We start from the raw sequence: 17,809 nt of genomic DNA, 5'->3' as shown, positions 1-17,809 counted from the left end.
TCTCTCGAAACCATTTACATCTACAAAAACAAAAGTTTCAAGAAGGATGGGAGGACGAATTTTTTGCTTCCAATATGATGAGAATATTAAATGTATGATTTTTTCACAAGTATTATGAGGAAAACTGTTGTATGACATAAAACGGCATTATGCTACATCTTATTCATGAAACAAAAGGTTAAGCGTTGTCATCATCATCATAATCATCATCATCAATCATCTCAGTACGTCGATCCTTTTTCAGCAGATGTACGAATAATGCTGTTAGATCTACAATTTAACTTACAGATTTACAAAGTGATGTTAAATGAAAGCTAGATGTAAGGACTTGACAGATGTTGAACTTTTAAAAACTTTGCCAAAAAATAAATATTCTAAGCTTCGTTCTTTCGCTTTCTCTGTTAAAGCCGTTTTCGCTACAACTTGCGTTTTGGAAAACTTATTTTCAACAATGAAAATAGTAAAAATCAAATTTAGATCACGACTGACAGACAAATACCTTGTGATCAACTACGACTGGCAGGAAGTGACATAATTCCTGATTTTGAAACTCTGTCGCAGAGACATTCTGAAGACAGTTAATTTTAGGTTGTGATAATGTGTCCTATGTTTTCTTGTTCATTTCTTTCTTCGTCATACGTACTAAACATTAGTTTGTAACCTTATACTGTATAAAATTATATTTAAGTGCTTGACGTAAGGAAAATGAAAATCCGATAATAAGTCAGACAGTTGCTTCACTTCCCCTTCGGGTGTCCGCCTTCCTCCATAGGTGCTATGAACGTTGCAGGTTACACAGTGGCTCGGCGCACGATCACATTTTCGCCACGGCAGCTCTTTGTAAAATGCACGCGATGACCCCCAAGCTATTCCGAGGTGGGACTTAGTCTCAGAACAGCGACCAATTTGCATGTCAAAGGGTATACATTTTAACTGATAGTGTGTAACGTATCTCGCCGTCGGTTAAAGGAGCATTGAAGAGAAGAATGCAGATGCACCCGATGACAAAAAGTGCATGAAAAAAGTATTTTTAAAGTCTAGTAAGTGCGAAATATGTCGAGGAGATGCTCTGAGTTTTTAAGATTTAGATAGAAGACAAGGTTGCGATATCGAAATTCCTGAAGGTGTTGCTTGTGTCACAGCTGGTGTTCGAGGGCATTCCTGTGGATGTGAGCGATCCCGCCCGCCTGTATCGCGGTTTTATCGCCTTGGATAAGATGCAGCAGAACCCGGGTAGCTACTGCAGAGGTTTCTGCACATTTGCCGCGGGATTCTGCGACTGGGGCAATGAGCAGGGCGATGACTTCGACTGGGCTCTGGTGAGTAAAATTATTCGCACTGTTATTTTCATTGTTGCGAGATCCAATGTATTTGTATCCAGTCAGTTCACACATATATCCCCTCCTATCAGTTCTTAAAAATTATGTGACACAACCATAATTTAATTTTCTATTTGAATCGGTTCAGAAACATTTAGTACAGATTCTGTCTCAAAATTAACGTTGTTTTCAAAGTTCCTCTCTCTTTATTGGCCAGCGGAAATGTCGCATAGAGCCAAGTCTGAGCTGTGTGTTCACTAGACGTCTTATGCAGGCGATTAAAAGTAAATATTCCAACTAGTTTTAGTAATAAATGACCAAACAGTACCACCAATTTGGTTAAAAAGATACGGCAAAAAATTAGAACTTCACAGCAGGGGCACAGAGCTATAGGCCTAAGTATAGACTTCACCACAATCCTTAATGCATCTTCTTGCAAAGCGATTATGTAATATTTTACTTGGAATATTTTTGCTATATTAATTCGTCATTTCATTCTCGCTGTGCCAGTCACAGCATAGCAAACAGACTACTTCTAAATAAAAAGAGAGTTTCTGTGACGTTCATGGGGAACGAAGTTGTGAGTCAGGTTACACAGAGTACTTTGGTTTCCACTCTCATTGCCATTATCCTATCGATGAATGGTAATTATGATTTTCTTTGAAGATTACACTGATCTGGAAAAGAGAGCAGCACTACGTGAAGTATCAATGTAACTACAATTCTAAAACAGTCCCCACATTTTTCTTTTGAGAGCAGTACTTTCTTCTCCCTCTTGAGGATTCCCTTTTCAATTTGTATGCTTTCCGGACTGTTGTAGAGTTAACGTCCTTCGAGTTATGAAGTTCAATGCTTGAAAATGATTACATTCTTGAACCTAGCCATATCCCATGTTATTGTTTGCTGGAACTATTGTGCTAATTATGAGTGTTACCAATTAGCCGTTTTCCGGCTATATCTAGCTTTTTTAAAGACAGAAATTTCATCTAGCCTGTAGGAGGTTTTTAGCTGTTTGATTAAAAAAATTGGGCAATATCCGTCTTTTTTGAGGTCTTACGTAATATTTTTAGCCAAATAGTCTGCTACTTTTTTGTTGGTGAGCTGCAATTTCTGCCAACTCCTTCCTTCGAATTCAGTGGAAGAGGTAGAGAGGAAAGCACACTGGAGTCATAATGAATTCCATTTCAAATGGGGTGAAAATTATTTTAATATATTTGTATTCTTAAAGTCATTCAACTTTTAATGTAGAGTACAATTTTCTGTGTTGATATGTTCTGATTTAAGTGTTAAATTGTGTTAGTATTTTTATTAGCTGAAGTTAAAAGTTTAAATTGTTATACTTCCGCATTTCACGAGAAGATCCGAGCAAGGAATGTGAGTTTTTCCCCCAATCTTATAACCTATCCCCGACATGGAACCGGCCGGCCAATGACTGAGCCTTGTTTGTACCAGCCGGCCAATGGCACCAATCCCATCCACCTGCTCCTTCAAGAACGCTGAGTTGCTGGCTTACTCTCTCCTCTTACCCTGGAAGAACCATACTCCCCTCGCAGGGATCCTGTCGTGAAATTTTGACAGTAAGCTTACTATTTTTTATTAAGTCTAGTGCCTGAATATTGTAACAACTTTTACTGCAAAAAGAATTCTAAAAAATTGTATAATTTCTTGTCACTAATAATATTTTAAGAGTTTTGAAGAAATTCATAATTGCACTGACCCGAAATTGAATTTAAGGATGAGGAAGTTACATTGACTTAAAATTGATAAAATTGACTCCGATTTAGTGGGGAAAAATACCTCGGCTGAATTTTGACTCGAAGTGAAAGAATATAGATGTGCTAGTGGAAACAGTCCCTTTTAGAGAATTATCACATTTGCTCAGAAATTACTACTTTTGCTTTAGTTCAACGCACAACTTAAAAGATCATGTATCACACCGAACTTTGCTAAAAATTTGACATCGCAACAGTTTGAAAACTGACATGGTTAATGCCATCCTGGGAATTAAGTCAAGTCTTAGAAGACATGAGAAATGTTCGGAATTTTGATTACGAATTTTCTACAAACAATTCCAAATAAAATCAGCACCACTGCAAGACAGTTCCAAAAGTTCCAACAGTTTCACCAAATTGGACTCTGATGACACTATGGAGAAGATGGTTGTGTTTATTCTATAATTTAATTAAAAATTCAGCCGTTTTGGTGACAAATTTTCTTGAAGTTGGCAACACTTGTTATTATACTCACCACTTGCAGCTTGTGAGATTTTAATGTGGTAGGGCTGCACTAGAATTTTTTTACATATAGCATTATCATATATCACAGTGAAATTGAAATTTATATTACTATTATTATTATTATTATTATTATTATTATTATTATTATTATTATTATTAAACTTTTTACCTGTATTGAAGATGAATCCGTAACGATTCATTGATCCAATCGATTTCGGTGCTGCTCTTTATGACATTTATATTTAACTAAGGTGAAAATTACGAGTATTTTTCAGCATTTCTGTCGCTGTATCTGGATTTTTCTATATCGTTCTCATAATTAACTATGCTGGATAGTGTTTATAAACGAATATCTGAACAATATCTGTTTATCATTTTATCATTGAGATTAACAATTAATAATTTTCCTGTTAGAACTACAGAAATTCTCGTATGTTAAACGACTGGGGCTTCAACTATTGGAAAGTATACATTCTCGCTATTAATGATATTGGCAATAGCGTCGTGCATTACAGGCGCTATGTTCGGTTCACATTTGTCAAGTATGACGAAGTTCTATATTCGCCGATGTTCGCTCTGCATGAGAAGGCCTGTCGTGTTTGTTCCACCTTGTTATAAAAATAATCGCTGTTCTCCACTCCCGCCCCTTCAGGTTTTAACCGCTTAAGGATTTTAACACAGATATTGTGATTAGTTTTTCATATCAAATAAGATGAAATTTATAATGCCTTGGTTGCCTTTCTCACGCTCGAACATTGCAGTACACTAAAGTTCTGTTTTTTCTGAACCGACGCATGCAACGTGTGAGGTGCGAGGCCTGCCTCGCACAAATCTGGACTACACGAGAGAAAGTGAGTGGTTTCTATGGCTGCGAGATGAGCAGACCTCGCTTCTCGTAGTTACAGAAACCACTATCTCTCGTGTAGTCCAGATTTGTGCGAGGAAGGGCCTCGCACCTTGCACGTTGCATGCGTGGGTTCAGAAAAACCAAGACTTTACAGGGCTACTAATAATATCTCCCGACATACATGTCGCTATTTTCGAAGCGCTGCAGTGCGAAATAGGGTGCTTCTCGCCTACTATGTGGAGGCACATAGAAACTTGGCCCATTTATGCTATCTATTAAGAAAATTGTGGCTTACAGGTTACTCAAAACGGGAAAGCAATATATTGCTGAGAGAATGAGTTGACGTGCGTCGAACGCGCATGTCAAATTTACATTGCATTATTCCGTCGTCACAGAAGAAGATTGGTGAAGCAGACTGTATGCTTCCATAATTAAGGGTAAGCCGCTCGGTCACGCAATGCGATGCAATTTAAATGGGCGTTAAGCTGAAATAATATTATGCGCATACAAGACGCTAAAATTGGCTCGTGTTCCCGACAGGGGCATATATCTCGTCTTATTCTGATTGCTGCCAGAATGCATTGTAGAACTTCTGTGTTTTCATTACAGTAATCTAAAAATGTGCAGAATATAGTGCAAGAGAATTAGATTGCATTTGCAGAAACCTAGGCGTAAAGGGAGGAGCAATCATGTCAGGCATATGTAACATTTACAGTCCCATATCTCCTTTCGAGTGTGTTCAAACTTGGTATTTATTTTCTACACATATATTTAAGAGAAATTAGATAGAAAATGACAGGAATAGTAACAAGTATAAGACTGAAGATCGTTACAAAATCTTTTAAGCGAGGAAATCATGTTCGAAAAATGTAATAAGAAACACAACTTGTTTGCGAAAGATACACACTCATTTACAAAGCGATGCTATTTGTTTTATAAAGACGTTTGCGAAGGGCCGCAATCGTAGTTGCTAATTTAGTGATTTTGTCACTAGGCATGGTGATTTTGCATGCATAATTTATGACAAAAAAGTTTATTTTAGACACATAAATTCTAGTGTTTTTATTATTTCTTGGTGACATAGTTTAATAGTTTAAATTACATGTGTAAAAGCAATATGTATGGACAAGGACAGTTGAAATGGAACAATTGCAAAGAGATTGTACAATAAAAAAATTCGTCAAGGTTATAAAAAGGATTTAAAATTAACCAACTAGAGGTGTAAAATTTGAGAGCAGCTCTGCTTAAATTAAAAATATGTGCTGGAAATTTATTTGCAACCTTCAATGATATTTGACAACATATTTCTTGCGATTTAGCAAGTCTACAAGTTACAGTATTATATTAAAATCATTTCCTTGTCTTGTGTCATAGGAATGAATATCATTTCTTAATGTTAAAGTTGGAAGATTGTCCTTAACATACAAAATTAACTCTAGAATATATAAATTTATTACAGTCATGATTTTGCTTTTCTTTAATAATTCTTACGGCCCTTTTTTGAAGCACTATTAATAAAAGCACTATTGCCCCATAACAATATTCCATAGGTAAAAGTACTTTGAAAGTAAGCAAAATAAGCTTCACGAATATAGTTTTTCAGGTACAACAGGTTTTAATATCTCAAGGAGAAACAAAGTTCTTGACAGTTTAGTAGAAATATGATCAATATGACTTTCCCATGTCAACTTGGAATCAACAATAATTCCTAACATATTAAACTGACTTTGTTCATGATCGGTCTTCTTTAGAGTAAAAGTCAAGTTCAGTTTTAGCTGTGTTCAACAAAAATCCATTTGCAGTAAACCAAACTTCAGCATCTCTTAAATTATGTTCAGCAAAGCTTCTCAAATAGTTAATATCACTATGGTTAATTAGTGACTTTCCAAATACCAGAATAAACAGTACTTTATGGTCTCTGATTATATTTTAAACCAGGGATCATTGGATGATACGTTATACTAGTGGCATACTACAATCACTAGATATCAGTAATCTTTGGTTTCGAACCACCTCGATGTTTTGAATTTTTCTATAATTAAGAACTCGTGATAGCTGCCGCTGTGTAATTTTGTTGCCTCTACCACTATATTATATGACAGAGAAATGGAAAAGCAGAAAACGACTCTTGGAGAGAAATTAAATGCAGATTTGAGAAGAGTAAAAGGAAATGTCTATCTATAAACAATTGGATGAGGAATTGTTCCTGTAAGGAGGGAAACAGAAGACGTCTGAAACGTGTTTCATTGCAATAAAACACCGAATTAACTGATTTCAATTGTAGATTTTTGAGTCTCTATTACCACGATAATGTTGATGATAGGGTTCATTTTAAAAATATGTTTTATTACAAAATAGTATAAATAGTAATTGTAATTATAGTTTATAAATCCTCTTAACAAATTTTAATAAATAAATTCTTATTTCAAAATGAAAGAAACAGCAACAAAAAAGAAACCATGAACAAAATTCGAAAGAAAGTATGAACTTCAGCTGTTGTCTAGGAGGGAAACAAACATCGAAAATGTGATGATAATAATAATAGTAGGAATAATAATAATAATGATAATAATAATAATAATAATAATAATAATAATAATAACAATAATTTAACATTATAAATTTTAGAGACTTTTCTGGTGATTCTTTACTTATACTGTATTTTCATTGAACACTGGTGATTTTTATTCCTTGGTCTAGTGACAAAGTGTTTTCAGAATAGGCAAATATGGATGCAACAACATTGTCTTTTACAATTTTAAAGTGCTCAGGGCAAGTACACGGAATAGCTAATAAGTACTCCAATTCCTTAGAAGCCGAAGGTGGGAGAGTGTAATATCCGCTGTTATTATTGCACACTTCAGTATTTTGTCTGTCATTTCTCTTTCACATTATTGTTCAACGCTCAATAACACCTACAGTAGAAAAAGTCCTGAAGTGAAGTAGTACTCCTCCGTGCGTCGGGCTGCACTCAAATATGCGTGAAGCTCTAAATCCAAGGGAATGTCACTCACTTGTGATTTTTCGAGGGTGGAGTTTTCAAGTTTTCTTACCCTCTTTCCGTCCTTGCCCACTAATATTTACGTGACTTCATTTTCGTCTCCGGCAAGGTTTCACTGTCATCATAACTAATTTTCGACATCGAACCCTTTCCACGACTGTATCATATAATGAACTTTACTCCCTTGTTGATTGAGAAAGTTCCACTCGCCGTTCTCAGCATTATTAATTCTGTCCTTGCATTAAGCAACGAATCTGTGCTGAAAATCCGAAAACAAGATATTTAGATGAAGCCAGTACCAACTGCTGGATTTGAAAAGCAGATTTAATCATAAATTACTAATCATTCGTCTGACAGACCACTCAGGTTGGCAGCATTTCTAATTTAAGCTACGAGTATTTTTCGTTACGCGAGACGTATGCCTTCATCAGTCTACATGAAAAGGATGTTGCTGTGATGATTGCTGAAAATGACAGAATTTTTAACAAGATTGACTCGGCGTCGTCTGACAGACGAGTATTTAGTAATTTCGTAGTGCAAACTTTTTACAGAGGTGGCCAAATTATTAGACTAAAGCATTTTTCTTTGAAGTGTAATATAATTCGTCATTACGCAAGTCTAGTCTTTCAGGTAAAGCTCCCTGTAAAGCAGATTTGAATAATTTCATGGGAAAATTGTTCCGGGGCCGGGTATCGATCCCGGGACCTCTGGTTGAACGTACCAGCGCTCTTACCAACTGAGCTACCCGGGAACTCCACCCGACACCGTCTCAACTTTTCCCTTTATATCCACACAACTCGCGTGGGCTGACGAAACGCTAGAGACCCACATCGAGTGCACACAATCTCTGTGTGACTTGGAATTGTGGTTTTCTGTTAACGTACACAGTGACGTATATATTACGCAAATCTAGTCTTTCAGGTAAAGCTCCCTGTAAAGCAGATTTGAATAATTTCAAGGGAAAAATTGTTCCGGGGCCGGGTATCGATCCCGGGACCTCTGGTTGAACGTACCAGCGCTCTTACCAACTGAGCTACCCGGGAACTCCACCCGACACCGTCTCAACTTTTCCCTTTATATCCACACAACTCGCGTGGGCTGACGAAACGCCAGAGACCCACATCGAGTGCACACAATCTCTGTGTGACTTGGAATTGTGTGCACTCGATGTGGGTCTCTGGCGTTTCGTCAGCCCACGCGAGTTGTGTGGATATAAAGGGAAAAGTTGAGACGGTGTCGGGTGGAGTTCCCGGGTAGCTCAGTTGGTAAGAGCGCTGGTACTTTCAACCAGAGGTCCCGGGATCGATACCCGGCCCCGGAACAATTTTTCCCTTGAAATTATTCATAATTCGTCATGTCAAATATCAATACAGGGTTTTTCAGAAATATTTTTACAAGCGCTGGGGACATGTTCCTCACACAAAAACAAGAAAAAAAGTTCATATAAACCTATGTCCGAAATTCCTTAGTTTTTTAGTTATTAATGAAAGAACATAATGTAACATCTGTTAGATATTGTCAGCTTGGTGGTAAGTGTTACAACTTTAATCAATTCAGAAGCTCATAACAACGAAAGTTTACGTTCAACGCGTTTCGAGGTACAATCAAACAACTTAAGTTTGTAACCGATAATAATATTAGTTTTGTTAGATAATCGAATGATGTTATCAATACAACTCGATACCGTGTGGGGTATTTGAAAGGGTTCGACAGTCCATGATCCGACGAGTGCATGCGTGTGTCGAAGCAAGAGGAGAACATTTTGAACATTAGTTATGAGTGTCTGAATTGATTAAAGTTGCACCTGCTACCAAGCTGACAATATCTAACAGATGTTTCATTATGTTCTTTTATTAACAACTAAAGAACTAAGAATTTGCGGATATATGTTTATATGAACTCTTTTTCTTATTTTGGTGAGAGAAACATGCCCCCATAATTTGTGAAAGAATTTCTGAAACACTCTGTATAATTCATAAAGACTATTATTGTAAATATGATTGTTTACATCTTATGGTAGGGCAAAACTAGGCTAATTTCGTGGCACGGCTAATTCCGTGGTATTTTATTTAAATTTATCACGAAATTATACTAGTGACAAATGTAATTCTGATGGTATAGTAAAAATGGAAGAAGATGTACTATATAACCCGTCTGAGGAAACATTGCAGTTTTCAGATGAGGGCGCTCATGTGTCGTGAATGCGATCCTCTCAGTCTCGATGCGTGGCGAATCAGCTGGAGAAATATTGGTACAGTCTGACAATAAAAACATCAACAACTGTTATAATCAAATACAATTACCAATACCATAATTGAATTTACTTTTTATGACATATATACGGTATATACACGTACAGTACCTTATTGCAGAAATAGCTGTATGCCCGATGCAGAGGCCTCAATTCCATCTGCATTATCAGTTGAACTGCCTTCGTCTGTGCTCCTACCTGGCCTATCATAATACATCTCATCTTCATCACACTCTTTCTCACTAATCATGTGTATTACTATTCTGCCAACATCCTCTTCCATTAACGCGCCGCGATGCCAATATTCGTCCCCGATTTGTTTAACAGATTGGCAGCATTTTATCTAATCTTTTTTGGTGATTTTGCATTATCTAACACAACAATGCACTCAGATGGAAGATTTGGTATGAGACGTTCCTTTAACCATTTATTATAATTTTCGCCGTTCATTTCATCATGATAATCTGCAGATTAAGATTTGGAGTCATATATCAACTCGGCCCCTTCGATGAATTCCATTTCACCACCAGCGTGAACAACAATAGTCCGATGCCCAACACTTTGGTTTACATGCATACTTTGTACTTCATCATGCTGCCAACACTTTTATACGGTATAATGAGTATTGACCCATGTTCCACCTGTATAAACAATTAGCTTCTTTGGCCCCTTTTTGTTTTGTTTTATCATTCTCAGGTATGCTGCACGACGTGCAACAATGTCCGACAGCTACATTAAAACATATCGTTTGTTTTTTGATTTCTTAAATTTATATCCTATGGATTTCAGCAGTCTCTAGAATGTATCTTTTCCTTAATAGCATTCATAAGCTTGCTTAGGGTCAGAATTTCTTTATCTCTGCTCATAAAACTCTGTGGATGACACATTTTTCAAAATCATCAAGTACAATTTTCTTTGAATGTGGGCGGCTTTTACCAGACATTGGAAATTGTCCTCCAATGCGCTTTGCTTCTTCACCTCCCTAGCTATAATATGTATTGTTCTTTCACTCTTTCCCACTGCCGTTGCTGTTCTTTTCACAGCTTTCGTTAATGGAATGATAAGACCTTTCTTTTTCTCTTCTTTACAAAATTTTAGCACATTGTATATAATCTTCTGCTTTGCGTGACGTCGCTCTTGTGTACAGACACACTTCAATACCGACTAGCAGACTGAACGAACTGAATAGAGGCATTTCTTTACTGCAGCGCTGTGCATAGTACGTCAGAACACGACGACGTAATGCAGTATCGATCGCATGTTTATGTCCAAGCTTACTCTACCTGCCGTCTGCAATGATTCTTCAGACGGGTTATAACATAGATTTTGTTCACTGCGCTCCTCCAGTGACATGAGCGGATTTTTTGGAAACTACTTGAATAGTTGTGCGATCTGTGACTTGAATTTATGAATGAATACACCATCCGATTTCCTTTGTTAAAATAAGAGTTTTTTGCTGTTTTGTAATTCAAATTGTTTTCAATGGTAAGTACTGACGTACACTTCTTGGTGAAAATTACAGGGTGTTAAAAAAGTGTCCAATATTTTAGGAGGTGATAGCATGCATCAAAACAAGAAAATAATGTCTAATAAACATGGGTCCTACAACAATACTTTCTGAGCTCTGAACACTTGTTCGTAGGAGGTGCTCAATGTGACGTCCATTTATGGCAATGAATTTCTCTGCCCTACAATACAGCAGACTACCAGATAATCATACCGTAGTTGACACACCTGGCATGGGATAATGTTACGTCGTAGGAATACTGAAAACAAGAGTCTGGTTGCGGATATTAGCGAGGTACAGCAGGGATGATGTTATGAATTGTTGTAATCAGCATGTGTGGGCTGATGAAAATCCCAATGCAGTTGAAGAAACAAGACATCAGCAGCGATTCTCTATCAACGTATGGGAAGACGTTCTTGGTGGTAGATTAATAAGGCTATACGTGCTACCAGAGAGACTTTCAGGACTTTCTTATTAACGTATTGCCTGCCTTGCTGGAGAATGTGCAATGTCAGCAGAGACTGAAGATGTGGTTCATGCACGATGGCGCACCAGCACATTTTCTTCGCAATGTGCGTGAACACCTGACGCTGACATTTCCGAACCGCTGGATTGGTCGGAGTAGCCCCACACCTTGGCCTGCTCGTTCCCCAAACTTAAATCCTTAGACTTTTGGTCATGGGGACACACGAAGGAACCAGGACAATTTCAAAGTGTGCGTGATTCCTTACGCCGAAGGGCGTATAGTGATATAGTGATATAGTCTATGTAGTGATCATTTTTTCTTGCCATAGAACAACTCTATTATTGTTTCGCTTCCTCAATGTTGTTTCTAATGATCTGATTTCTTTGTATGTCAGCTACCGGTAGAGAAGTTTGTTTCCATTCTCAAGGAACTATTCCAAATCCATTTGTCATACATCTTCATAATGCATCATGGCAGAATGCATATATGTACGTCTAGAATGGCGTCATGGAGTACAGCTGTTTCTAGAAAAATGTAATCGATATTTGTATAGTGAAATATGTAGCCTAATGGACATTTTTATAGTGAAATGTTATTTGGAGTATGGTAGATCCTAAATATGGATGTTAAAGTACCAAAGGCGTTCTCAGGCTCTCTCCTTGCTCTAGAGTTTTAGACATTCTATAATTAAATATTCTTCTCACTTTGGAGATTTCGCGTTAAGGATATGATTTAATGAAATTCTTGTGCAAAGGAAATGCAAAATTACGAATAAACACAACATTAAAGTTATCTACAGTATCTTTGTTTTGTGATAAATGTAATTTCCAATTAAACTTTCATAAAAGATTGTTTTCTGAATTATCCCACGCCATTGTGTTGTGGTCTAAGGCAACATGCTAATGAGTCGTGTTGCGGAGTATGCACTGGTTTGATTTTTCATGGGAAAGAAATTTTGTCATGAAATTTATGCAAGTGTAGTGACATGTGTCCATCCAGGACCGTGATGAATTATGAGAGTTACATTAGGTAGCGAAATCCGGTTTCGAAAACCAGCTATATGGACTAGGGGTTCATGGTGCTGAACGCAAAATACTATCCTTGTATTTCAATGATCGTTCACTTTTGCTGATGCATGTAGACTTGAGGCCAATAGCTGATTGTTGGATCATGTCCCTCAATCACCTTGTTTCCTCAATCGCCCACCAAGAGAAATCCGTAACATTAGGAAAGTAATTTGAAATGTTTTCTTATATTGGTAGCCTAATTTTTGTGTGAATATAGAATAAAACATAACATATGTTAACCCTACTGCTACCAAGGGGGGGCAATAAGATTACCCCATTGATGACTTTTCAATATTATTTTAATTTTTCTCCATATTTATTTTTGAAATTTCACGTATTTGTCCGTTACATGCCTACTAACATTTTAAAATAATAATAACAGAAATAATTAATCTGCTTTAAGAAGTAATCTGCATTATTCATGTGGGGTGATCTTGTTACCCGCCTCGATAGTCTGTGTCATGAAAATTCCAGGATATGAAAATTAAATCTGAAGCCTAATTTACTTTTATCTTGAGTTCGTATGCTTCCAAATTATTGTATTTTATGTTATTTATATTATTCATATTTTATTCATATTATCATGAGTATCTTGATCTTGCGTTCCAATTTTTTTAAATGTTATTTTTGTGTGTTATGATTATTATAAAAGTGATTTTGTTAGAAATAATTATTAGTAGAACATTTTTCCGAGATGTTCATTGTATAGGTGGTGTTCGAATATTTGAATTAAATAAAAAACTAAGATTTATTTTCTTTGATTTATATTTTTATTTATTTAGTTATTTATTTATTTGTAGAAATGTTTAAACATTTTAAAGGATTTTATTTTGATATACAGAAATATCTTGGAGATCTTGTTCGTGTAGGTGGTAGACTATTTGAATATATAAAGATCAGCAAATATTTGAAAATAATATTTTCCTATTTATTTTATAGTACTGTGACTTTCATTGCTTGTAAATTTGTTTTCCACTTTGTCAAAACTGTAATAGTATTGAAGAGTTTGCCTTGAAATGGAAGGGATACAAGTGTAAATTTACTGATATGTTTCCTAATAGTGTCATCAATAACATATTTTCCAGTTCGTTAATCTTGGTATACATTTTCAAAAAAAATTAAATGGCACTTTTGAATCACTCTGTATTTTTAGGAAGAGCAAAACTATTTTACATTTTCTGAAATCCATAGTCAAGAATATATTTTTATTTATAGTTAGAAATATTTTGTAGTTAGAATTATATTTACGTTCATTTTATTTTTTATTGCTGTAATTATTGTAAATTTTATTAATATAATTATTGTATGCTATTATTGTATATTATATATAACTGCCACCCAATTGTAGTGTTAATAAATACATACACACACACGCACGCACGAGCACACATATTTATAATTATTCCAAATACTTAACAAAGATTGATATAAGATTTTATTGGGGTACTTGTATTCACTCCTTGGTTGTAGTGAGTTGTAAAAAAACCTTGGTAAGAGGAGGTATAAGTTAGTGTACACAGCACATTCATTATCCATTACATATTTTAAAATATGAATATTATAAAAAGCAATTTGCTAGTTAATTCGAATTTTGTGCATTTGGATTATATTTAAATTCCCTTTAGAATTCAAATTGACAGTCTATTGTACAGGGACATCATTTTATTTTTACTTCAATTTTTATTGTACCTGAGTTTTTGAATGTACTTCACTCCCACCCCTTCTACTAGTAAACTTCCAACCGTTCACGAGCCGAGGGCGCGTAAGCAGTACTGAGTTAGTGAGCATAGTATGTTCCAGAAATATGTTCGCGTTTTCCAGTGACGAAAGAGCTTTCAATATTGAATCATATTTTCGCACAGGTACTGTCGTCCGTTTGCCTACGTCGCATCCCGGTTTCCCTTACATGCTTCTGTTCGGCCCTCTGTAAAGTCTAGTAGCTGGGCTGTCTTAGCTCTTTTCTGAAAACATTAATTTCTGTTAGGAATTGGACGTCTACGTAATATTGCACAAGTGTTTAAAATAACTTAAATAAAAGGGTTTCGTTAAGTAATTAACTGTCACGTGATTCCCTCCCCCCTTTCTACGACTCTGCGACTAAACCACTTGAACGGACAGTATATATCATTTCTGAGTAATTTTATCTTTTCGGATCGGGCAGGAGTGAAGATTGAATTTATAGTACGTAAGATACTCTTTTATAGAGTAGGTACAGAATTATTTCATCATGAGTTACTCGTACGAAGGACGAAACTGGTAATTGGAATTAGGTACAATAGTCTATAGTGTGATAATATGCACAAAAGAACTGAACTCTGTATCGAAATGAACGGCCACCATTTTCAAAAATGTGTTTAAATATCCATGTTATGATTATTTTTCAATTTAACTTCATTCTCTATATTGTATGCTAATGTGCTCTAACAGTACAATATACATTGCATAATTAATACGTCCGAATGGATAGCTCAGTTCGTGAGTAAAAACACTAAGTGTTAATACAGTAATGTATTTTGATTAAAGAAAAACCTAATGAAAAATATCAAACTCAAAATCTGGATATTTCCTAGTTTGCATAAATGGATGAACTACTTTTCTTCCCTCCTATACCTAGTAAAGTGATTTGTATTTTACGCCAGTATCATCGAACTCCAGTCGCGGAAGGGGTAGCAAACGATGTTTCCTGTTTCAATCGTTAATAGAAAGGTATAGCCAGATTAATATTTAAAATGTTAGTAAAAATAAAATGATGTCCCTGTATATGCATTAATTTTTCCTTAGGCCCTGAATTCATTAAGGAATTAAATTTCACGTTCATGTATTACCCTATATAAAATACCGAATAAAATACGTACATACACATTATATTACTACACATATTCACAAGTAAATTTGACAGAAATTGCATTATATTACTGCACATATTCACAAGTAAATTTGACAGAAATTAACTTCTTTTTGTGTTCGTTGTGTTAAACATGCAAATATTTAGAATAATCCTCAATCCATTGTTGATAGTGACGTGCAACAGGAAGACACGAGCGCTGTATTGTTGTGGTTGAATAGTAGAACTTTCAAAATTCATTTTATTGTAACAGTTGTGCTGTCTTCTTGGCTTTGTAGTCTACAGTGTTCTTTGAAGTCCCGCACAGCCATAAGTATATTTTGTTGAAGTTAGGTGATCGAGGAGGTTACTGTGTACTTTCTCTTTACAAACCGATTATTTAGACCTGACACTCAGCGACGCGAAAGAGGGGAAGTAATAGGAGTAGTGGGGAGAGTTCCGGAGTAGAGATAAGGGCGAACGGTCTGTAAAGAAATGCAGTACAGTTTAACTGTACTGGAAACACAACGCTATACCGCGTGTGAGATATCCGATGGCTCTGACTGCAGGCAAGAGATTAATCTGAACATCCCTTGGCGTAACTTAATGGACTCGCCTGACCCAGGCGCACATTATCGGGGACTGTCAGACTAAATGATCGTACTGTACCTTCTCTCTCTCTCTCTCTCTCTCTCTCTCTGTGTCTCTCTCTTCAGGAGAAAGTGATATTCAGAAAATTTCTTACATTGTTATGGAAATATTTTGCCACACCATTCCAGTTAAAGTAACACTGTTCACAAAAAAAACAGGTCATTATTGCAGGATATCTCACTGCATTGTTAAGTATGTGGCACCTGTGACAGTAACTTATAAAATTCGTGTTATTTTTCTGGAATAGAGACCGCACTATCATTGCTAGATTAATTGCTCTTTCTACCGTTATATAGGCATTTTCGTAGGTCAGTACATAGTTATGTCGATTAACACTGTCATTAAGACCAAAACACTTCATTTGAGCAAACAAATCTTAAAGTTTTCTTTCTTTCACACATTTGGAGCAACCACCCACAAAATAGAAGTCTCCTATCTGAATGGTACCCATTCATTCCATGAGATATTGCCGGAATATATGATGAGTAATGAATCTATACACACCAGTCTCGCGAGAATATTGTCTTGCATATATTTTCGGGGATTTTGTGAATTTTTAACACTTTCGTAACAATAATTTCATTGTCCTTTAACGTTATCAATATTCCTTTCTGTCCCTTTTCCACATTTTTCACTGTTCCATCAGTCGCAAACTTATTGAAAAATTTTTAAATTGCTATAAGTGTTGGCGATGGTGTTCCAAATTCATTTCTGTAAGGTAGGCCTACTAGCTATTCACTCGTATTCCCCTTTTTTCATCAGTAAGACTTATGGACATTAGGTAGTCAGAGGGCTGCTTCTAGTGCCTATAACTTACAAAATATTGTAAAGCTTTGTATTTTAGCACTACTAAAGGAAATAAAATGAAACTTTGCCACAGTATAAAGCAATTTGAGAATCATTAAATGCGTACAATAAACAGTAACGTTTTTAAATGTATATTTTTATGAACAGATATTTGTAAGTGAATTCCATTCTCACTTTTTTGTTGTTTCCATCCATTTAGCTGTATTTTTCCCAGATAGTATTTTATCTATAAAGAAAACTTTTATATTTTGTGATAAATATGACGGTTCTTAATATTTCTATTTAAAATTATATCAGTACACACATTAGTTAAGGAAACATATCTTGTTCGTGTGTTAAATAAATTCGTATTAAAATTATGTACCACTCGGAACAACAATTATACCATAACTACATAATTAGAGCACGTAATTCTGTTATATAACAGTTATAACATTTAAGGTTCTACGCAACAGGTTTAGTTCGCATTGTGTTCGCAGACTACTGCTTGCCATGCACGTTCCTGGTGGACATTAATTATTGTGGCTAGGAAAAGTTTCTTGTAGACATAATTTCTTGCCATGCAAGTACCTTGAAATTGAGTTTTTTTACTCCGATTTTATGTGGTGTGCCTAATATTTGAAAACGATCATTAACACCTTCTTGTCGGAATTTCATTCAATTTAAAAACCGTTTTACATACAATTATTCCTCAGATTGTGTTGTTGCATTGTATAGCTTTATTGAACATATTCACTTATTTATGACTCTTAAGGAACCCGGTAGTTCATTGCAGCCCTCACATAAGCCCACCATCGGTCCCTGTCCTGAGAAAGATTAATCCAGTCTCTAC

General features: G+C 35.8%; 1 protein-coding gene and 1 non-coding gene across 2 annotated transcripts in view; both read left to right on the top strand.

The window, feature by feature from the left end:
* LOC138707741 (MAM and LDL-receptor class A domain-containing protein 1-like) overlaps positions 1-17,809 on the top strand; it is a 280,376-nt gene that overhangs the window by 167,577 nt on the left and 94,990 nt on the right. The window contains exon 7 of the mRNA XM_069837606.1: positions 1,143-1,319. Within this exon, the coding sequence (XP_069693707.1) occupies positions 1,143-1,319 (177 nt within the window). The remainder of the gene's footprint in view (positions 1-1,142; positions 1,320-17,809) is intronic.
* On the top strand, positions 8,652-8,725 carry TRNAK-UUU (transfer RNA lysine (anticodon UUU)). The gene has a single exon. It is a non-coding gene; the product is annotated as a tRNA-Lys (tRNA).

The sequence above is a fragment of the Periplaneta americana genome, chromosome 10 (assembly GCF_040183065.1).
Source record: "Periplaneta americana isolate PAMFEO1 chromosome 10, P.americana_PAMFEO1_priV1, whole genome shotgun sequence".
NCBI lineage: Eukaryota > Metazoa > Arthropoda > Insecta > Blattodea > Blattidae > Periplaneta > Periplaneta americana.
This window is presented reverse-complemented; position numbering and strand designations above follow the sequence as displayed.